The 22,991-nt window shown below is 48.0% G+C and overlaps 1 protein-coding gene across 1 annotated transcript in view; it reads left to right on the forward strand.

Moving 5' to 3' along the window:
- The first annotated feature begins 15,733 nt into the window (after positions 1 to 15,733).
- Positions 15,734 to 22,991, forward strand: part of LOC149327446 (acetylcholinesterase-like) — a 55,448-nt gene continuing 48,190 nt past the window's right edge. Inside the window, exon 1 of the mRNA XM_089563531.1 lies at positions 15,734 to 15,991. Within this exon, the coding sequence (XP_089419657.1) occupies positions 15,734 to 15,991 (258 nt within the window). The remainder of the gene's footprint in view (positions 15,992 to 22,991) is intronic.

Here is a 22,991-nt window from a genome sequence, read left to right on the forward strand (position 1 = left end):
TGTTAGATTGGTATTCGATAAAATACGAAAGACTTTATTGCGAACTGCGTACTGCTGTCAGTACGCTCAACATGAACTCCGAATTGTTCTCCCTGCACTGATATGACAGACCCTGAGCGCTGAGTTCGAGACCATGCTGCATAGTGGGTTTGCAACAAACATACCATGTAGCATGGTCTCGGACTCAGCGCCCAGCGCTCGAAGGCATGTCAGTGGAAGACATCAGCTGGGGCGTTCTTGTTAACCGTCCTGACAGCAGTACAGGGCCTGCAAAGAGTATGCCTTTCAAGCCTTGCATCGTGAGATTTGCTTTCTTTTCCCCTGTCACCTTAGTGCCGCTACTGCGGGAGAGATAATTTTTATATTTTTTTATGAACGGGATGGACAATGCACTGAAGTATGGATGCGTAAAAAAGGGATAGCTAGTCCCATTCCTTGTGAACAGCGGTCTTGATTCTCTTCAGGAGCTCTGAATTCATATCCAAGGTGACAAGGGGAGACTCGTCTCTTTTTGTATTCATTCGCTTACCAGTCCCTCGATGGCAAGAATAAACTACACATCGACAGAAAACGTAGCCTCATGCTCGAGCTGACCGAGACATTTTCTGGATTTGCATCCAGATAATTCCTTATATAGGAGTATTATCCAGGGTGCAGCGTCAGAGGCAGGGTCTTGCTGGACGTTGAACTGCCCGTTTGGGGGCACTTGAGTTCTGGTAGGGGTTCGTGCTTCGCTTGTAACGTTTAAAGGCGGCGGCTTTTTCAAGGTCGTATTACCTCTGGGCAACTCCGGTAGTTTTTTTCCGTCAGCATTTTGAAGCATCCTGAGCATGTTGTGTGGCTTCGAGAAAATAATAGCGAAAATAGCTCCTCTACTCATGGCAAGATATTACGTCGCTGCAACGGCAGGCATGGTAGTAGACGACTGAAAATCAGGCTGCCGATCAGCTTTAAAAGTTACGGGCCTGACTTGTGCCCCCACACGGAAAAAAACTGAACAGGATCGAACTTCAGGCTTGGTTTCGGTTTTTTCTTCGGCCGCTTGAGGAAGTATTTTTAAACTTCGCAGAAAACTTGTCAACACGGAGCAATCAAGCAAGATTTTGCGCTCAAGGCGGCGTCGTTTTCTTGCACTGAACCTGCACTGACGTAGTTCTCGCGATTTCTAAGCATCGCCGCCCCACTCATTAGGTGCAAGCGCCTACTGTGTACGAGGTGACGACGTCCAATTGTCTAATGTTTGTTCGAATAGAGATTATTGCAGCTCCCAGCTCGGACTTTTGTTCACAACATTTCCAGAAAAACCGACTCCTTTGGGGGCTTCCCTGAAGGTGCTGGACATGTTCTTAACGATTCCGTGCCGCCAACATTGAAGGGAACAGAGCTACCGAAAAAACGGCCATGAGAGCACCTTGTCACTGGACTATGGAGCTCAAAGCGCTGCGCACGATTATTAAGTTTTTTTTTTTGCTTACCGTAAAGTTTACCGTTATGTTTCTGTAAACTGGAAGACTCATTTTAGGCACAGTAATCTAGTCAAAATACGTATATTCCAAATTTTTTTGTCATGCTATTTTCCAACGGGATATGTCGAATAATTTTTCAAATTTTTTGCCGAGGGTCCAAAATTTTTGAAACAGGTTCTTTCTTCGTATAAAAAATATATTGTTTTTCTATTCGCATCATTAAAAATGAAAATTCATTACCTAAGCTATGATTGCTGCAATAAAGTAAAATGTTTAATTTAGTTGCCAAAAAACCTTTATTGCCGTCCTGATTTTGCCTTTCCAACGATAAGGAAGTAGTTATAATATTGCGATTACTATAGTAAATACCATCAAAACAAATGACAAAATACATTGGATATTTGTTTCTTTCAACTCCTTGACATCTCTTTGACTGCACACTGACCTACTAAATACGTTTGCATAAAACGTTCCACCAAAGCCGTCCACGGCTAATGCCTCCGAGCGGCGCCGACCATCCTGAAGAGTCGTTCTCTTTGCTGCCGGTGTTAGCCGTGAATGAGTGCCGCAACATTTATTCATGTTAGCAAACCGGAAAGAAAAGCGCTGTGAGACTACATCATGCGTTGCCATTAAAAATTATTATGTTCCCCAGTTCTCTGTTTTTCTTTGCCACTCTACACAAATCACCCATTTTCATTTCGAACACGCGTGCTCCAGTGAGCCGCTCCCATTCACAGTCCTTGGACGCATTCCGTTCGTCCGTCGCTGACGCTGCCTCCGCCGCGGTGACTGATACCCACTGTCCTCATACGAAGGCGAAGTGAGTGCCCAAAGATAGCGCTGCCGCCTTCAAAGGCAACGCCGCATTATCGAAGGCGACGGTGCGGAGTCCTGAAAGACGTGCTAGCGACTGATTTCCGTTACCTGTGAGCGACCTCCATTGCGGCCAGTTTGGTCGCTAACTTATCATAACTGAAATAGGGATGCAAACCATGCTGAAATCGGTCATTGCACTGGCGGCTTGCAAAAACGTGACGAAGAAACCAAGCCAGCGATACCATAGAGGGAGGCTTGCATAAGAAGGCACGGCAAGAGCGCTGTAGAAGGAATTGTTATGTAACTACAGTGCTGATCAAGGCCATCAGTAGACACTGAATATAAGCAAAGTGAGTTTCTAGGAAGTAGGTAAAGTACAAAACAGGAGGTAAGACCAAAGATTTCCGTGCCATAATCCTTGTAAACTTGTTTTGTTTACTTGTCCCAGCAAAAAGATATTTAAATATTCTGGCAACATAGAGCTGCAGTTTCTAGCCCTGCTGTGTTTCGTTGCACAATAGGGTGCACTAAAAACATAGAATGACACAAAGCGAAGAAGTCAGCTCTCCAGTCACAGGTGACTCGACTCATTGCTGATATTGACTCCTCCTGAAACACCGCACGGGCAACCAAAAAGAATTCTGTGTTTTTTTTGGCAACGATTAGCCCTCTAGAGACACGTCTAAACGAAGCTAACGCCGCTGTCGAGACGCTAGTGCCAGTGGAAGATGCGAAGCATGACTACACCCGAACCATCGAGTATGACGACAAGATCGTTACGTACATCGCGGTGCTCCAAGCTCAGATAAAAGAAATTCAAGGAAAGGGGAAGCCGAAAGAAGAGCCATCACCAAACAACGACGCAGGCGACGCAACCATGGCCTGTCAGATGAAGCTTCAAAAATTAGGACTCGTAAAAATTGGTCGAAAAGATTTGTCCTGAAAAGAATTGTGGCAGCCCTGCGAGTAAGTGATTCGCAAGAACGATCGGCTAACTGCTTGGACAAGTTGGGGTGCTTAAAGTCGGTTGTGCCTGGCGAAGCAGCAGGAACGCTCAAGAGCCTTCCCCCGACATCGCAGTGCTATCGCGACGCCATCTTGCTGCTGAAAAAACGCTTCGATGGTGAGGAGGCCGCCATAAAAGCGCACATGCGAAAGCTCTTGGACCTTGAGAGCGTGCGAAACACCGAATACATACGGCCCTCGGGCCGTTATGCGATACCCCCGTCTCTCGCCTCCGCGGGCTGGACGCGCTCGACCAAAAACACAAGACCTACGGCACGCTGCTTTGTCCCGTCGTACAACGTGCCCTGCCGAAATAATTATTTCTCGAGTTCCACCAAACCGTGGCGAACGAGGCAACCTAGGGAATGTCAACACAGAATACTGAGCCAAATTGATTTCTGCTGCGAAGAAAATACGCTCCGGGAAAGCCAACAGAAACAGCCACAAAAGGTACTCTGTCTTCATTCTCGAAGTTAATTGTCTTTTTCAGCATTGAAGAGCAAAGCCGCGAGAACCTCGTCGCTAAGCAAGGTACTAGCAAGAAGCACCAAGTATGAATGCCGATGACGTTAAACCCAACTGGGAGTTACAAGAACAGCACTGGAACGAAATCTAAAACATTAGCTGCTGAACTAAAGCAATCAGCCAGAATTTATCATTGTTTCCTTTATAGGAATAATCACGAAATGGCCGCCTGCCATACTGGTAATTCATTAGAAGAAAAGAAGAAAATGCTACGTGCGGGAAATCGGGAAGGCGGTGCTTCCCCTGTTCACCGTTCTAACCAGTGCAGAAGCAGCATTAAATGCGGTGACTGTGTGCGTGGCATACGACAACAATATTCGATCTGAAATTGACCCATCCGAAAGGCAAAGCAAATGCAAACAATGTGACAACAGTACTGTTAAGAACGGTGCCAACAGGAAGAAGCCAGAACCCACGTTTCTCCTGGATGCTTCCGAGAAACCCCAACCGACTCGACGACGTTTGCCTCAAGTCGTGAACGCGAGATTTCCAACACTGGGACGCTCCCAGGGATGGCGTCCAGGCCTGCGTCTCTCAGAGCCTGCACGTCGTCATCGTGAAGCGTGTTGTGCGTTCGGGCAGGTCAGCTACTGGGACGCTCCCAAGGAGGGCGTCCAAGCCTGCCAGGCCAATCAGCCACCAAGACGCTCCTGATTGGACGAAAAGGGGCGGGAGTCTATACCAACTGTATTTAAGGGCTCCCGTCTCCTTTGTTCGTGTAATTCCCTACTGTGTTCCATCTTGGCACGTATCGTGCTTTTCGCCGCTCCTTGTAAATATGTAAATAAATTGTCTTCTTTCGCCACCTCTTTACCGCTTCGCCCAGCGGCACTCCTGTCCTGGTGGTGGGAACGGGTGTCGTCTTGACCGTGTTTCCGTCGAGCCACGACCCGGAACCTTCAGCCTCAACCGTACCAGCGAACTTGCAATCTACAGTTTAAGAAACACGCAAACGAGAAGTACTGCCACAAATTGCAGCGTTGTTGTGTGCTGGTGAAACGAAAGCAGCATACTCACATGCTCTCTTTGACGGTGGAAGCCAACGTTCATTCATTACGAAGTGAGCCTCGCAAAAAGTAGCCGTGGCTTATCTCGGCTAGGCCAGGATATACGTAGCGAGAGCAGTTTCGTCTACGGACATTTGGATAGACACGCCGTCGTTGTCGTTCAGCACCCTGGCGGCGTCGCTTGCGAGACGTTCCTCTCATTCTTCGGACGTCTCGGCCTCCTGCTTTGCCTTTTCTCGCCTCGTTTTCGCGTGGCACGGAAGCTATGCGCGGTGTGCCACCTTCGCCATCTGCTTGACCAACCGCGGGCATTGCGAGAGTGGTTTTCAGGGGCGCCCTATGATGACGCTTCTACTACACGCCAAGGACGGAGGAAATTTCCTACTCGTTTGATTGCGACATCTGTAATAAACATGCTCATATTTACTCATGTAGGCTTTAAAACCTACGTCGAAGATATGAAATTATTGAGACACACATAATATGTGAAGAAAGAATCCCGATACCTGAACTGAGGATCAAGGAACTGCTTAGGCCTTTGGCTGCGGCCGACAGGACCTGCGACAACGAAAGCGCTGACATCGGCCTCCTGATCGGTTCACAGCATTACTAGGAACTTGTACCTGGAAGAAGCAAGCAGCTAGACGGAAAACTCCGGAGCAGTCGGGACTGCCTTTGGGTGGTGAATTCAAGGGCCTGTAAAAGTAAGGCTCACTGTAAGTGCATGCAAACCATTGATCTTCGCATATCCCTTTCCGAGAGTGAGCATATAAACTGCTTGGAACGTTTCTAGACCCTGGAGTCTATGGGAGTCACGGATGACAACTGTGTTGGGCAACAGCTGCTTGGTTCATTCTAAAACAATATTGCGTGTGGAATGAAGATGATGATTCAGCACCGCCACCAACGACGACGAAGCGCTAGCGCCGCCCGTGAAAGGCTCGTGCTGGAGAACTGCCGCTTGTGTGCCGGGCTCTCGCCTCGCTGGTTCCTAGACGACTTGCGCCCGGGTCTTCAATGCCGGCGCTTCAACGTGCCCATAAACCACTCTCAGCCGTTTTCAAGAGCACACTTGTGGAGGATTCCGGCCGTCCCGCCGTGCGGAAACTGCGCGCTGAGCAAAGCCTGCGTGTCCGAGCTCAGCACAAGAACGAGACTTTCACGAGCTACATTGAAGATGTAGTTGACCTATGCAAGCGTGTTGATCCGGCTATGTCCGAAGCTGACAAGATTAAGCACGTCCTGAAAGGCATCGACGACGACGCTTTTCGGATGTTGTTGGCGAAGAGCCCCACCACCGTCGCCTCGGTTTATACCCAGTGCCAAAGTTTTGACGAGTTGCGCAAGCAACGTCTTTGCGCTCGTCGCCCTCCCCCGCCTGCCGACTCCATCTCCGGCCTGGGCATCAACCACTACTTGCTAGCTACAATCAAAGACTTTGTGCGGGAAGAGGTCGCCCGGCAGCTATCGCTCATATCTAACCCACTCCCGTCACTGCCCGTCCTCAGTCCTGAGATCCGGAATGTCATCACGCAGGAGGTCGCCGATGCACTTCCTAGTTTTCGGGAACCGGCACCTGTGGATTTAGTGGATTTCGACACGAAATAGCCCTGGCAGCAAAACACAGATATCAGTGAGAAATGTCTGTCCCAATAGAAAAACCGCCTGCGAAGGACTGAATTGCTGGAAACCTACAACGCTGTCATCAAGCAGTATTGCATGGAAGACATAGCTGAGCCAGTAGTACAAAAAGAAGAGCGGGGAAAGCTTCTACTAAATACTTCATCTACTAAATGCTTCATCAGCAGGGGTTTCCAGAAACGAGCAATATGAAGGCACTTCGAGTGTTTTCTGTTGCTACATCATATGGACATAAGTTAAAGCCACTGAACCAAAACCTAGAGAGTGGATCGAATTTGGCAGCATACCTTATCCCACTGCTACTGAATTTCAGAAGCAACAGAAATGCATTGGTGGAAGGTATTGAAACGGCATACTTACAAATAGAGATAAGAGAGAACGACAAGGATGCATTGCGCTTTCTGTGACACCACAAGACAGCAGGTGCCAGAGAACCAGCAGGCAAAGTACAGACTGCGAATGAAGCGAGTTCCTTTTGGAACCACAACGAGTCCTTTCTTGTTGACAGCAACTCTTCAGCATCATTTCGAGAAAGTAGAAGAGTATCCGAACACATAACCACAGCTGGCGCATTCCTTGTATGTGGATGACCTCCTAACGGGAGCAGAAAATGAAGACAGAGCATTGAAGATCTATGAAGAAGCTAGGACCGTCTTCAGCGCGGCCTCTATGACACTGCACAAGTGGGCATCCAATAACCAGACAAAGACCGAATGGTTTCCGACGGACGATTGTCGAGCAAGACACTTAGGAACCTCCCAGTTATCCTTAAAGTGTTAGGACTGACATGGAATCCCAGCACAGATAGCTTCACCTTCACCCCAAAGTCCAGCAGCCTATCTGAGCCAAGACCAAGTTCAAAAAGGCTGCTTTGAAGACTACAGCAAAACTACATGACCCACTTGGATGGATAGTGCCATTCACGGTCCGGGCAAAGGCTTTAATCCAAGAGCTGTAGCAGAGAAATGTTGAATGGGATGCCAACCTACCTCAGGATCCTGACACGAAATGGATGCGGTGGTGCGAGGAACTAAGTAAATTGAAAAGATTTCAAGTGCAACGCTGATACAAATCAGGCATAGTCAAACACGCCATCAAAACAGTCCTGCGCGTATTTGCTGACACCAGCCTAGTGGCATACGGGGCAGTGGCCTACATCTGCGTAGCAGATGCGGATAGGATTACAAGTTCGAGCATCCAGATTAGCAAATCAAACAAATCCACAAAAGTAAGAGCGAACCACCTCAAGTGACACCTTTTTCGATTGACTCGGTAATAGCATTGCTTTTGATCACGAGAGAGCCTTCTAAGTTGAAACTATTTGCGAGAAATCGCGTGACGGAAATGCAGCGTCTCACCGACACCTCACAGCGGAAACATTTTCCTGGATCCCAGATGCCGGCGGATCTCATTCTCAGAGGAGTTGCACCTATCAGCTTGTTGAGAGTACCACCTGGTGGAAAGGAACGGCACGGATGAAAGTGATTAAAAACCGGGTCCATGTTTCTGGCTACCATGAAACATTCCGACAATGGAGTAAGAAGAAAACTGTGGAAGTCCTTTATACAACTCAAAATTTTTTCCGAGCGCACGAGAATGAAACGAGGACTGAAAGAAGACACACACCTCGTTTCAGTCCTCGTTTCATTCTCGTGCGGTCGGAAAAATTTTTGAGATGTGTAACCAACTAGCCCGCCAGTTCGTCCTGAGCAAATTCCTTTATACAAGTACCGATGAACCTCCACAGCTGTTAGACACGGATCTATACAGCAATGCAACAAGACTCTTCCGAGTTACAGCTTCGATATTACGATACGTCAACAAGCTATATCTGAGCACTAAGGAAGGATCACTGGCGGCAGTTAAACTGGATGACGCCGAGAAGTACTGGAAGGGCAAGCTCAGCGAGAAAAGCCGGAGAGGGAAATTCAATGTGCGAAAAAAAGGAGATGGCTTTCCAGCAGACACGCCGCTGACAGATACTCCAGGGTTTGTTGAAAACGACAGTATTCTCCGTATAAGCGGCAGACTTCAACAGAGTGGCAAGCCGTACAATGATCGCCATCCCATTGTATTGGCGAGGCGACATCACTTGGCAGAATTGCTCGTGCGTCAAGCACATCACCTAGTGCTACACGGGGGAGTACGGGACCCTATGACACAGGTAAGAGAGAAGTACCATGTTGTACGAGCACGAGACCCGGCCTCGGCTTTTAAAGCCGCGTTACTCTTGAGCATGTTTTTTTTTTCGCTCACACCGCCATATGCGAGTCGAAGGGGAAAGGAGTGCGAGCGGCGCCTCTCCTCCCCGCCAATTCCCTTGCGGAAAGTTAGCTCTCGGGAAGCGAGTTGAATACCCGAGTCAGGTTCGTTAATTAAGACCATTTCGCTCGGTGGTCGTCGCCAATTGACCGGAGCAACTCGAATCCTCTTCGCGGCTCGCCATAGTGACCGCGATTTAATAAACCATTTGGTAATTTCAGCCTATCAGTGTAAACAACGGCGCAACAGTATTTCGATAACTCTGTAGCAAAACCGAATTACCACCGACAGCAGTCTATCGCACGGCACATGGCTCTACAAGAATCTGTCGCACGACAGAACCCTCGACAGGCTGTTGTGCCTCGTGACAGATCTCACGATAGCCAGTTTTGTCGCATGACAATAGCCGTGTAGAAGTTTATCGCACGACAGAACCCTCGACAGGCAACTCTTTCAAGGCACGCAGGCTCTGTCGCGCGGCACGACTCTCTCTGTCGCACGCAGTACCTGGGACAGAAACCTGAAGCGCGACAATATCCTACGACAGGCACATTCTTCGCACGACAAAATGCAGGAATTATGACTGTCGTGCCACAGAAACCAATTGAAACACCTTTGTCTCGCGAAAGAACCCACTGCACGAGGCCCTCTCGCACGAGACAACGCGCGATAAGAAAGCTTGTCTCGCGACCAAAAAATTTGTCGCGCGACAGATGCGCGACAGATAATTCTGTCACGCGTTTTGAAAGGGCAGGTCCAGAGAGGCCCCGGCTTGGCGGGGGAAGGGGATGCCGGGCATGAGAGGAGGATACGGGTAACGGTGGCCTCAGGGTGGGAGCACAGGATGCTCACGCTGACATTGTGGAATGCAAGCAAAACAGAGACAGAGAAAGAAGACAACAGGGCAAGGCGCTCGTCCTGTTCTGTTTGTGCCCCCATTGTCAACATGAGCAGCTTCCAACTAGCCCAACTTACCATTCTGCTGAAGCGCAAGATGCATATCAGGGGGGGGGGGGAAGATACTGCCATAATTTCAGAAAGATCGGCCTGTGTATGCAGCGGGCGCGTCTGCAGGCGACGCCAGATTGGCTGATTTCTGGCAGTAAGGCATGGATGGGGTGGTGAATAGATTAGGTGCTCAGCACAGTAGTTTACGATGTGCTCAGCAAACGAATGCATAAGCTGCTTTGAGAAATTGACAACGAGGTGCGCCTGTGCCCGGTTTCTAGATCATCGGGCTAACCAGTTGGTGGCCTCGTTGCCGGGATTTCCCGAGTACGCAGGCGCCGAGATGAGCTCAGTGTGCCGGGTGAGGTTGGGGTGGTCATGTGCAGCAGGCTTTGTGCAAGGGGATGAACCCTGCCCCTGGTAAAGTCGAAGAAACGGTCGTACCAGGGTTTAGTTTCCATTCTGTTCCCTCCGCCCATGTACCACTTTTTGAATTTTGTTCGATCTGGAAACGACATACTATGAAAGTACGTAAAATTCCCCTCTCGCCATGGGCCAAGACATCTATAGGTTGCACAGCGAGACATTGCCTGTTATAAAGTAGTTAGAAAAAAGGGCAGTTTATTGTCTATGGTAATTAGCCGCCTTTGTGATGTTCCAGAAATTCCTGAGCATTGTTTCCTTGATTGCAAAGATGGAAGGCTCATATGCTATATCTTGAAACAAATATTGAAAAATGCAATTTGATTTGACACCGCACTGCACTGAGATCTTTGCATGAATCCTGAGATATGTTCTTGTTTTTTTATTGGACTATGCATGCTCGAGAAAACACGCATGATGAAAGGACTGGGAATCTGTCCTTGCAACAGACCACTTGAGCACAATGGTTGTTCATCTAAAGCTATGCCCAGACATAGATTGAACCTGAGTGGTTACCCCTCCTAGTGCTGTGCGCTCATTGCCCTTTTTCTAGTGAATCGTTCTTGAGGTGTGCAGCATTATGTTGTAGTAGTGACCTACCCTGAGTTGCGTCGTTTCTCGTGCTTGGTTCTTTGCGTGTGGCGTACCACGGCCGCTCGATCTCTCCTCCCTTGGGAGCGGCCTGCCGAGTCGCGGAGCAGACAAAGGGGAGAGTGTGATGCGGCTACTTGCCATTTCGGCCGCTAGGGGCGCCAAGCATCGGTGACACGCTCCCGGCAGACCGGCGCGGTCGGAGGCTCGGAAGCTGAGGCTTTGTGTGTTTTCTCTTGCGTTTACGTGGTGTTCCTGTTCGAACTTCACTGCGCTCACGTACGTGCGTCGAAAACAAGCATTGTGAACTCTTTCTGAGTGTAGCTGCGCACAACACTGGCGAATAACCGTAAACGCGGTGCCTTGTCGTATGCCTTCGTCGAGCGAAAGAATGCTCCTCGGCAAGCTCTGCTGCACGTGCTCTTACCACGTTCCATGGCGTATAAGCTACGTTTTTTGCCAGATCATTTAAGGGGTTGTCGATAATGCCTAAAAACTGTTGTGTGCCGCACTGCCTATCGAATACTGCAAGAAACCCGGAACTTTGTTACCATGAACTACCGTTCAATGCTAAACTTCGGGAGGAGTGGTTACGCAACATCTCGCGGCAAGGTGGTGACAAGGGCAGCCAGTGGCAAGCAAGCTCCAGAGCTGTTGTATGCTCACTGCATTTCAATCAGGAGGATTATCGACAAGGAACGAAGCGCAAGTGCTCAGGCCGACGGCGGTTCCGACGAAGTTTCCCTTCTATCCCACATACAAACAGCCGGTGACTTCAAAGAAGCGGAGGACGCTTTGTCGTGCGCAACCTGACGTTCTTATATCTCAGACGACCGGTACATTAGAAGGTAAATCGAGATGAATGAATGCGGAAGAGAAATCTGCACACTCAGATTTCAGCACTGAACACGGCGGAAGCGAAAGTTTCAGAGTCCAGTCAGATGTAGCAGAAAGCAATTCTTCGGACGATTGCATTGGTGTAGAGGTATGTCGGATAAAGGAGTGTAAAGATGAAGAATGCCAGACGTCATTCAATTTGACAGACTTTTTCGACGAGACTAAAACAAGAGCTCATCGCTTCGAAATGCACACCCGAGTACTTAATGAGCGACTGCAAAAGCTGCAAGAAAGTTATGACGAAGTCCGCCAACGATTGAAACGTTATGAAGATGACCGAGCTGTGCAGGCCGCAGTGAACATGTCCAAGGCTGCAGCAGACGGTGACAAGACTGCAAAGTTTGTTTTGGAACATGTCATGAACTTTGACAAAGCAAGACCAGCTTGGGACAAGCCAACATTGAGAGAGTGTATATTATGGAAAGCTACGTCCTCCAAATTTGGATACGACTTGGTGCGCGGAAGAAAGCATCTGAAACTACCATGCCGAAGCACGCTGCAGAAGCTGTTGAGGCCACTCCTAGCCAACTGGGCAGGAGACGCGAATAGCTCGCTGGAAAGTATCAAAGGTACACGAAGTATCCTTGTGCTGTTGTCAGATGTGCTAATGTGCTCGTCTCGTGAGGAGACACATGTGAAAGTCCGTGAGAAGAAGAATGGTTCGCCTTTAGCCCCTCCTCCTTGACATAATTCACAATATTGTCGCCAACTACAAGACTACAGAGTGAGCAGTGGCGAGTACAGGAGCGCTCTCGCAAGGCCCACCACCACTATTAAATCATGCCATGGCCATTCGCCGTGTAGTCTTGCCTTCGGCTCGCCGTCACGTTACAACATGTATTTATGTCCTGCATAAGCGGAAATGTACGGAGAATCGTTACTGCTCGCCGCCTTTTATATAAATCAACAATACTGAGTAAAAACATTTTCTTGTTATCTGAAGCCGCTCTTTCTTCCAAAAAAGTAATAAGGGCGTCTGTGCCGTAAACAAAGGGCATGAGTTGAGCATGCGTGGACAATGTCAGTAGTCGTTATGGAAATCTCAGTTGCGTGTTCTGCGTAGCTTTCGGTGCTGCGAAATTTACCGACCACGCGGATATCGACAAACATCCGCGTACGCGACCGTGCTCATTTTATTTGCGTTTCCGAAGGTGTGAAATTATACCCGGCCACCCCGTTCCCTACTTTATACCATTACGAATACTAGAGGATAAAGAACCAGTAGATCGAAATATAATTTTTATTCAGTTTTGGAGCCCTAACTCAAAGGACTCCGAGGCCCAGTGCATACCGCGAGGTGCAGTGCATACACCGCAAAACTGCAGGCAACGATTCCGTTAAAATGCGCACACCGCCCCGCCAGCGCTTCTACTCCTTCACCGATAGCCAGCGCCACGGCCGCCGCGGCGGCGCAAGCTGGTACTTCCGCCATCACAGGCCGCGAGGCGCATTCGGCAGGCCGCTCCCAAGGGAGATCGAGCGGCCGTGGGCGTACTATGCATTGTTTTGATCTGCGATTGTTTTTTTCGCGGTTTCTACATAGTTCACGTATATAGAACATTGCATCACTGTTGTAAACACCGTATTAAAAAAAAGCGACCATAGCCTCGTGCACCGGGACCCGACCTTTCAAGCTTATCTGTTTACATCGCTGAAGATTCGACTTTCAGTTGTTTATCTTGATATGTTTTTTTTACCTAGTGCCGTCTTTATATCTAGGCATCGGCATAAGATCATAAGATCAAAGGTGGAAAGATTCTTGCTGGGTATCGGCGAGCGTATGAGTACTTTTGCACTAAAAATTAACAACTTTTAAGCAGCATGTCGATGATTTCTCCTAGTGCGGGGTACACTTGCAGGCCCTGAGGGTTTTGAGGAAACGGTAGGTTACATCGTGCTAGGCCTGTACCATCACATTGAAGTAATAGAGTGCATGAATGCTCCTAATCGCTTTTTTGCAATATATACACACTGAACTTGGCATTTAGGTCAAAATTTTAGTATCGGCTAGTCGGTGGCTCATCTTAAGGAAAGTGTATGCAGCGAAAAAAACGGGGACAGCGCAGGAAACAGAAACAACAGGACTGCCGCTGAACAGCGCCAGTCCTGTTGTTTGTGTCTTCTCTGCTGTCCTTGTGTTTTGGGCTGCATATACTTTCCTTAAGTTGGCTTTTAGAATTCTATGATGTGCTTCGTTCCTTTGGCTTCTGTATCGTTCACCTCAAGGTGAAGCATCCTCTGCGGCAAATTGTCAAAGAGAGTTGGATGTGGCTTGGCTGTATCAAATTTTTGTTGCTTCTTTCGTTCGCCCATTGCTTGCGGATACGATCCTGCTGTCACTAAGCAGCGAATAAGCTCCAGCCCGCTGTTTGTTCTGCGGACGTTTGTGGCACCGTGCGCGATCGCCTTAGGCTCTCTTCTCTTCTCCAAACTTCTATTCTTCTATCGACGTGCGCCCATCGTTTTTTTTTCTGATTCCATCCTGTTGTTTTCTCTGTTGTTTCTGTCAGTAATGCTTGCGGAACTGCCTCCTAGAGGCACTCACCCGAGCATTGATTGATTTTCTCAGATAGCTGCAGTGCCGCAGAATGATGGAGAGATGAAGTTAGGTGCGCTACTAAAACAGATTGATGGCAGGTAACAACACCGTGCCAGTTATATTTCACTGCGTCGGTGGTATAGTACACTTCATACAAAAAGCAATTATTTTCTATCTTTGTGAGTCCTCCGCCTCCCTGCAGACATAAGAGATCTCGAAGGTTCGGGAGCCCGAAAATTACCTTCTGCGGTTACGTCTTTTCGAGGACACACCAGAAAAAATGCCTCTCCTAGATACGAGCCAACATCCACATTCATCCTCAAGAAAACCACGCATACCCGGAACGGAAAAGCAAGGAAGGAATAACATAAAAGAGGCAAGGAGCGGTGATCACTGTAAAAGTAAAATTTTCACCCAGTACTGCTAACGCCAATTTCTCGCATCACACAACGTGAACTTCAGTGCACTTCTTTTTGTATTCACTAACTAATGTTGAGAGCTTTAGTGCAGCCTCCAGAAAAATAGTCCATTCCAATCAAATTGTGCCACATAGCGGCAAATACGAGATAATTTATGAGAAGGGATGAAAAAGAAATTAAAAGTGCTCCCGTGATGAGTTCCCGGGGGCAATTTTTGTTCTTTATTGCCATCTCATATCATCATGCCGGTACAAAATAGCTGCACTCGCAGTGTATTTCTGCTGCGTTTACGAACGTGCAGAAGCGTATTTCCAGCGTATTTCCAGATGTCATTCCAAACTACGAGTGAGCAGCATGCAAATGCTTCGCAGTTTCCCATCGGTAGGTGCTCCTGTTAGGTGGTATTCTCGGGTACTTTTCGCCAAAATTGTCGTTTGAAAAACTTCAAGACGCGCTGGAAAGAGAAATGGGAGGCCCAAGTGAGTACGGTTGATAAAACAAAACTGCTGTGGGCCGAAGTCTGAGCTGGACGGCCACATGAGCCTATAGAGCTGCGCACCTACCATAAACTCTGTATTTATGGCAGATTTGTAGGGATATGGAGGGTCGCAAGGGAAGAAATTGACTATGAGGGTGAGGCGAAGATGTTGGCGCTTAATCGCTTCCTGCTGTGTCAGTGCGCTGCGCGTCTGCGGAAGGCCCGTACCTTCGGGCGACATCTTCTCTTGTTGAATATATTCGTTTTGTTCCTACCGAATCTAGCTGTATCACTGTGCTTCGCAGTCCTGTCTACACCGGGGTAGTATGTGGGGTCGTCACTCTGCATTAACACAAAACAAAAGACAGCTCCGAAAGTAGGAACATAACGTCGAAGCTGTGGTTGTCTTCCAATCTTCATCCCGCCGTTTTCTTCTGCTTCAGAACTTTGCAACCAGAGCTGCTATATCTGTTTGCAGTAGTTTGCAGCAAAGCTGTATGTATAGAGCGCGGGTTTCTTTATAAACAAGGTAGAAGTCATCGCTTCGCGATGATTCTCACTATATTTAGTTTCTTATGCTTTTCCGCCGCATGCTACATGCCTCTAAAAGCCAACGTTGCTGACAGTCCTTTTACAACGAGGTCTCTTGTAACCCGTCGAATGAGAATTAACGCCCCGAAATTAAGACGGTCGCACAATCTCCATACGCAGTCATGGCGAGCCGTGTATTCCTGCTGGTTCTGCTGAGACTGGCTGTGGCCAGCGACCTGCACGTGGTCAGGCAGACTGCCAGGGGCCCTGTGCGTGGCACGATCCTGCACGTGCTCGGACGACGCATCGAGCAGTACAAGGGCATCCCTTTCGCTGAGCCGCCTGTCGGCGAGCTTCGCTTCCGGCCCCCGCGGCCAAAAGAGGCCTGGACGGGCACTCTCGATGCCACCGCCTCTACCGCAGCCACGGGCTGCCCCCAGGTAGGCGCCTACCAGCTACCAGACCACTTGCAAGTGCGACTAGGAGCTGCTTTGTGTAGCATTTCTTCTCAGCAAGCAGGCAGAGGCCAAGGGCAAGAAAATGAAGAAATACATTCTTTAACTAATTCCACCAGTTCTTCTTGCAAAAACCTGTGCACGAATTTGTGTAACAAAGAATGGCGGCGATGTGCTTGTACGAAAAGAATAATTTTGACTTAAGGCATCCTAATTCGTCTTGTTGATAAAACAATTCATTGATGAAGGCAGGCGGAGGGGAGTGGTTAGTCATTCCGACAACTCAATCGCATCCTTCATGCGACTACGCTGGTCCTGTCAGGAAAGTGATGCAGTTATATCAGTAAAATAATGTTGATTCAACATATCGATGTCTTGGAGATGAGCATAAGAAAACTTATACCTGGGCAGCCCGTACAGAACCCTGCTTCGAGTAGTGCAGTAGAGGTCGACTGACTTACTACGCGCAGCCCTGAAGGCTATAAAAACACCCATTAGAACTTACTCCTGCGCCTACACCCCACCAGGGAGCCCACGGAACGCCATAGCCCGTTCATCTGTACGCCTTGATCATCGGTAAATTGGTTTTTGAGGAAAGGAAATGTATATCTCTCGCATATCTCGATGGACACCTGAACCTCGCCGTAAGGGATGGGATGAATATCGAAGTGAACGAAGACACCGTGTTCACTAGACGCGCCTTTGCTCCATTCAGCCTGAGGACATCATCATCGTCATCCTTCCAAACCCTGGAGCTGGGATGGCTAGGGAGAAAGACGAAAACGGCGTTCCGAGCGGAATTCCCCCATCATGTGGTGCTTTCTACTGATGCCTCCGTCAGCTGCCAAAAAGCTGCAGTTGGCATCTTTTCGCAGGATTTAGCATGGAGCTATTCTGTCCGCATCCCAGATTATATCCCCATATTCTTTGCGGAATTTTTGGCTCTTGGAATGGCCCTGCACAAAATTCCATGTCATATTCCCCATATTCTTTGCGGAATTTTTGGCTCTTGGAATGGCCCTGCACAAAATTCCATGTCATATTCCCCATATTCTTTGCGGAATTTTTGGCTCTTAGAATGGCCCTGCACAAAATTCCATGTCATGTATCTCACGTTATCATCCTGGCTGATTGTTTGTCAGTTTTAGTCTCCCTTGAAACTTCCCAAAAAGATTTTTTGTGCCGCTTCCAGCTATTTTTTGTCCCGTCCACTTTAAAGGAGGTCCGTTTTGTCTGGGTTCCTGGTCATGCAGGCATTCATTCCAATGAGGTGGCTGATTATTTAGCAAGGTCAGCTCTTGACGGGCCAGTAACGCATCCCGTCCCGAATTTCAGTCTGCTGGCGATCTCCAGGTTTCAGAGGTTCCAACACATATCAGCCAGGTTACGAGATCCCCTACTAAATACTGCTGATTATGAGCACTTAGCGTATAAATGGAACGTCCATTCGTGTAAAACCAGGCAGTGTGAGGTATCAATGACGCGACTGCTGTGCAGGATTCCCAGTTTAAATTTATACCTATGCAGATGTGGGTGGTCTCCGACAAACCTATGTGACTCATGCGGGGTCGTTGAATCTGTGGAATATTTCCTGCTCTACTGTCCAAAGTTCGCACTTCAGAGAAAGATTTACCTGGAGGTCCCTCTCTCCAGGTTAGGGCTCCCGTTATCTCTGCCAGTGTTGTTATCGTTCGGAGCGAGCGCCAAAGGATTTGCATTGAGTTCAATTTGTGGGAACCTCCATGATTACATAATTGCAACTGGTAGGTTGATTTGCTAACTCCTTTAAAAGTCTCGGAGTGTTTTTTTTAATTATTATTATTCTCGCCAAAATGTTCTTTGTTATTTCGCTTCAAATATTCTTCTGTCGTTTTTCATGAATACATTTTTCAAAATTCACGTTTAATCCCATGAAAATTTTCTTATGTATACCACTACACCTTGGCCAATCCCCCCACGTGGGTATGTGCCATTATAAAGAGGCGAAGAAGAAGAAGAAGAAGAATGGTCGAGTTTTTGATGCTCTCCGCAGAAATGGATAAATCGGCTCTAGGCCGAGGTACTGTTGCGGCTTCTGCTGCCAGTAATACTTACCGTACTGTTCTTCCCCGTCTGCCTGCTGGTAAGCTGGTTTTTAACTCCGTATTTCTGCATGCGGACCTTGCTGGCCGTCCCTATCGTGCCCAGGACTTTAGAGATGCCTTACGTGGTGTCATTGACCTCTGTGACATCAGCTCTATCGGACAGTTTCAGATGTCTCACGTATGGATGATAACATGCAAGACAGCGTTTGCGAAAGCTAAGCTCGCGAGCACTCAGGAGTTACAAGTGAAAAACCGCCGTTTTCTAGTGATTGACCCGGAACCGAAGACAGTAAAGCTCAAGATACTTTGGCTCCCAGAACATCTTGAAGATTTTTACATTCGGGACGCCCTTCGCGCTTGCGGAACGATTACGTCCATCACAGTGGAGCACTGGAGGGTTCCAGAAATGGAGGGCATGCGCACCTTGAATCGAGACGTTGCCTTGACTCTTGCTGATGGCGTCACTGTCAACGACGTGCCTCATATTTTGACAATTTGCAGTGTACAATGTCTGGTTTTAGTGCCAGGAAGGCCACCACTGTGTCTCCGTTGCCACAAGTTTGGCCATATACGCCGTCATTGCCGCACTCCTCGGTGTGATGATTGTCGGCGTTCCGGCCATACTACAGAGGAGTGCGTAGTGTCGTATGCTGATAAGCTACGCGGTGGCACCCGTGCCATGGACGACGCATTGCAGGAGCACTTGATGGAAGCAACAGAAGTTTTGCATGCTGCTGGTGGCACGCCAGCCGTTGCGTCCATTGAATCAGCGACTACTGACCCGCTGTCTGGCCCCGTTCCTGCTGTGCAGCATGAGCCTACCCAGCATTCACAGATGGAGCAGCTGTCTGCAGGTGATGAGCGTCGATGCCCGGCGGAGCAGGATCCAGCTATATGCAGTGTCAGTGATGGTACTCTTGGCGCACGTGCCTGTGCTGTGCGTGGGCCAGAGGAAGACAAGGACGACGGTGTGGCTCCGGCGCCGAGTGCCTGCACTGCTACATCTTCTGAGGCTCCTGCCGGATGTGCCACACAGGTAACAGAGTGCCAACCTGGCACTTCACTCCCCGACGGCAACTGTGATGCCGATGAGCAAATTTTAAGTGTGGCCTCGAAGCGCGGTGTGTCTCCGAGTTCTACCTCCTCTGAGGAGGACAGTGTGCCCGCCAAGCACAAGTCCCGCCGTCGAAAGTCAAAGAATAAGAAACCTCCTCGGCGCTCCAGATCAAGGAGAAAGGGCGTCAACTCTAGGGAGGTCTCACCTTCCGGAGTGATGCCCCCAGACGTCGTGGATGCCTGATTGAACTCAAGTTAGCCACCATGGCGTCTAACCAGCAGTTGACTGTCGCAACACTCAACATATGTGGACTCTGTTCAAGGCAGAAACAGGTACAGTTACGCCGAATGCTTTGGGGCAATCGGCTAGACATTGTCGCTATTCAAGAAACTAAGATAGAAAGTGAAGTGGACACAGAGACAGCCCTGCGACCTTTCCTAACTGATTACAACGTCTGTGTGTCGCACTCAGTGGGTCTTTCGGCAAGTTGCTTTCTTTTCGTAAAGAGTCTACCTATTTCTTACTTTAAGTACCAGGTTGACACAGAAGGGCGTCTGATATGTTGTGACTTTCGACTGCATGGCGAGTCGTGGAGGGTTATCAATGTGTATGCTTCAAATAATCCGGTGCAACGAGCAGTTTTTTTTTCATGACATTGTTACTCTCCTAGGATGTGATCGTTATTTCGTTTTCATGGATGACTTCAACTGTGTGTGCGACCCACGCGATCGCACAGGTCCTAACCAAAAGGCCGATAAGAGCTCTGGTATATTATTGTCTATTACGGAAAACGAAGGTTTAATTGATGCCGGATTGTCATCCGCATTCACATACATCAGAGGAGCCTCACATTCACGCCTTGATCGCATTTACGTTTCCGTAGATCTCCTTAAACGGCACATTTCATGTGATGTCAAGCCTGTTTCTTTCTCAGATCATGCTATGGTCATTGCGTGGATTGGAGAATGCGCCCGTCCCAAATTTCAGCCGCAGTGGGAACTGTGGAAGCTTAATTCCGATCTTCTAAATGATGAGCATTTTCAGCAGCGAGTGATGACAGCTTTGGAATCTTCCTTGGTCATGGATGTCCGATATTTGCAGCTTGGGAGATGTTTCAGCTAGAAGTTCGTAGCATAGCTATTGAGATCGGCTCCGTGATGTCTTATCTTAAGCATGGTGAGGAGAAACGGTTACTTCAGAGTCTTTATAATCTACTTGCGCTTGAATGTGAGGCTCCTGGCTTGTACACAGAGGAAATTGGTGCTGTTAAGTGCAACCTTCAGAAGTTTGATGCAGAACGCTATCGCGCGGCCCGTGTACGATCCCGCAGCAACCGTGCTCTGCACTCTGAGGAGCCTACTAGACAGGCCTTGCTAGATGAGCGTAGTCACGTGGCTGCCAAGCGAATTTGTGAGCTCTACTGTGGTGGTGCCCTGGTCACAAGTACAGATGTCATAGTTACCGAGTTTGAAAACTACTATAGCTCTCTGTTTGCTGCCACGTCTAGCACTGCTGATGATGATCATATAGCGCGATTGGTGTCCATGATTAACCCACTCAATGAGGATGAGTACAAGGCAATAAGTGGCTCTTTAAGCTTGGGTGAATTGCAAGATGGAATTGATCAATTGCCGCTTTCGAAAACCACGGAGCCTGACGGCATCTCAGGAGAATTTTACAAGGCATTTAAAGCCGTTCTAGCCCCTGTCCTCCTCCAAATTTTTGAGACAAGTATTGATGTTGAATTTCTGCCTCAGTCATTTACGAAAAGTCACATTGTGTTTATACCAAAACCCGAGGATAAGGAAAAACTTCGATTTGTAGATAGTTACAAACCAATCACGCTTTCTAATGTAGATTATGAGATTTTGCTAAAGTACTGTCAAATCGGCTGCAGCTTGCAATGTCTACTTTGATTGGGCCTCATCAAACATGTGGCTTGCGGGGACGATCAATACAATCTAACCTCCATGTAGCGCGTACGCTGTTGCAGTATTGCAATGACGCTCAAGAACAATTAGCAATTCTGCAAATTGACCTGGCAAAGGCATTTGATCGAGTGTGCCATTCATTTCTTTTTGCACTTTTAAATCACGTAAATCTCGGTTCAATACTTTCTACTGGCATACGCCTTTGTTACAAATCCAGTACCACGCGCTTGATTGTTAATGGCTGTCTCTCGCAACCAGTCCCAATTCAGTCTTCGGTGAAACAAGGGTGCCCACTGTCTACGCTCCTGTTCGCATTATACTTGGAGAAACTTTGCATGAGTGTTATAAACAGTAGAGCTGTCAATGGTTTCCGAATAATGGGCCACGAACTGAAGGTATTGGCTTATGCAGATGACCTTGCGTTTTTTGTACTGAGAAGCCAGGCATCGATGAGGTTATTCGTTTAACGGGGGACTTTGTTTCGGTGTCAGGAAGTCGGATTAATTGCTCTAAGTGTTGCGGTCTTCGGTTTGGTAGCTGGGGTTCGACACCTGCTGAATATGCTGGTATGACATGGACATGCAGGCCACCAAAGTACCTTGGCGTCCCTTTGAGTACCTATAAGCATAGCGCACATTATTGGAAAGACCGTGTGTCAACTCTTCAGCTATGCTGAAACGTTTGTCCCCCATGGCCTCTCAAGTTTTGGCAGGGCGACCGCCTGTAATCTGTTTCTCGCCACTAAAATATATTATGTAGTGCAAATTATTCATTGCGTAAGACTTCCTATCCAGCGTTTTCATAGGGTTTTCGCTACTTTTGCGTGGGATTCGTCTTTTGAATCCATGACGCATGATAACCTTTTTCGGCCTGTAAGCGCTGGCGGCCTTGGTCTAGTTCACTATATGTCCGACAGATAGTGTCAGGTTTCATGTTTATCCGTGACACTACACACCCAATAGTACGTTCATTCCTGCAAACAAATTTAGTTCATGGTTTACTCAACCTCATTGTGTCTTCCAATGTTTGTGACCGTCCGTGTTTTTGGGGCAAAATGCAAGAGGTGTATTTGGCTGTCCGTTTCCTACTTGTTCGTTTTTCTCCTGAGTTCCTTTTTTTAGTGTCGTGGAAAAAGTTGTATAAGGATTTCATTAGTATGCTCTTCCCTCCGCCCATGTACCGCTCTCTGTATTTTGGTTTACTGGGCCATGAAGTACTCAAAAGAGTACGTAAGATGCCAGTCTCGCCGTGTACAAAGACCTTTTTCTTTATGTTACATACCGGTACGTTGCCCGTTAGAACATGGTTAGAGAAAAAGGGCATTTTTGTGTATACCGTTAATTGCCACCTTTGTGATGAACCAGAAACAATTGAGCATTGTTTCATCAGTTGCAAAGATGCAGTACTCTTCCGGGATATCCTGCAACGCACATTTAAAAAAAGAATTCATCTGACTCCACATTCTGTTCGCTATCTCACTGCGCTGCCATTTGTTGATGAACCCATGGACATGTTCTTTCTGATTGGACTGCACAGCGTCTGGAAAACCCGCATGATGAACAGACATTGTGAACCTGTTGTGTCTACAAAGGATCACTTCAGTCGAATGGTTGTTCATCTAAGAGACGTGTATGCCCAGACTGAGTACGAACCGGAGTGGCACTCACTATTACTGATGTGCTCTGCATTGCCCCTTTTCTAGTGCATGGTCTTTTCAATATGTATTGTTTAACACTGTTTTCATAATGGCTTGTATATAGTTCATGTACATAGAACAATACATCACTGTATAAATACCATGCTGAAAAAAATATAAAGCTGGGATGGCGAAGTGGTTAGCGTGCTCGTCTCGCACTCCGGAGACCCTCGTTCGATTCCCCAACTTGACCGATTTCCTACTCGGTCTTATTTGT

The sequence above is a fragment of the Amblyomma mixtum genome, chromosome 10 (genome assembly GCF_055824585.1).
Source record: "Amblyomma mixtum isolate Tamu chromosome 10, ASM5582458v1, whole genome shotgun sequence".
In the NCBI taxonomy this organism is placed as follows: Eukaryota; Metazoa; Arthropoda; class Arachnida; order Ixodida; family Ixodidae; genus Amblyomma; species Amblyomma mixtum.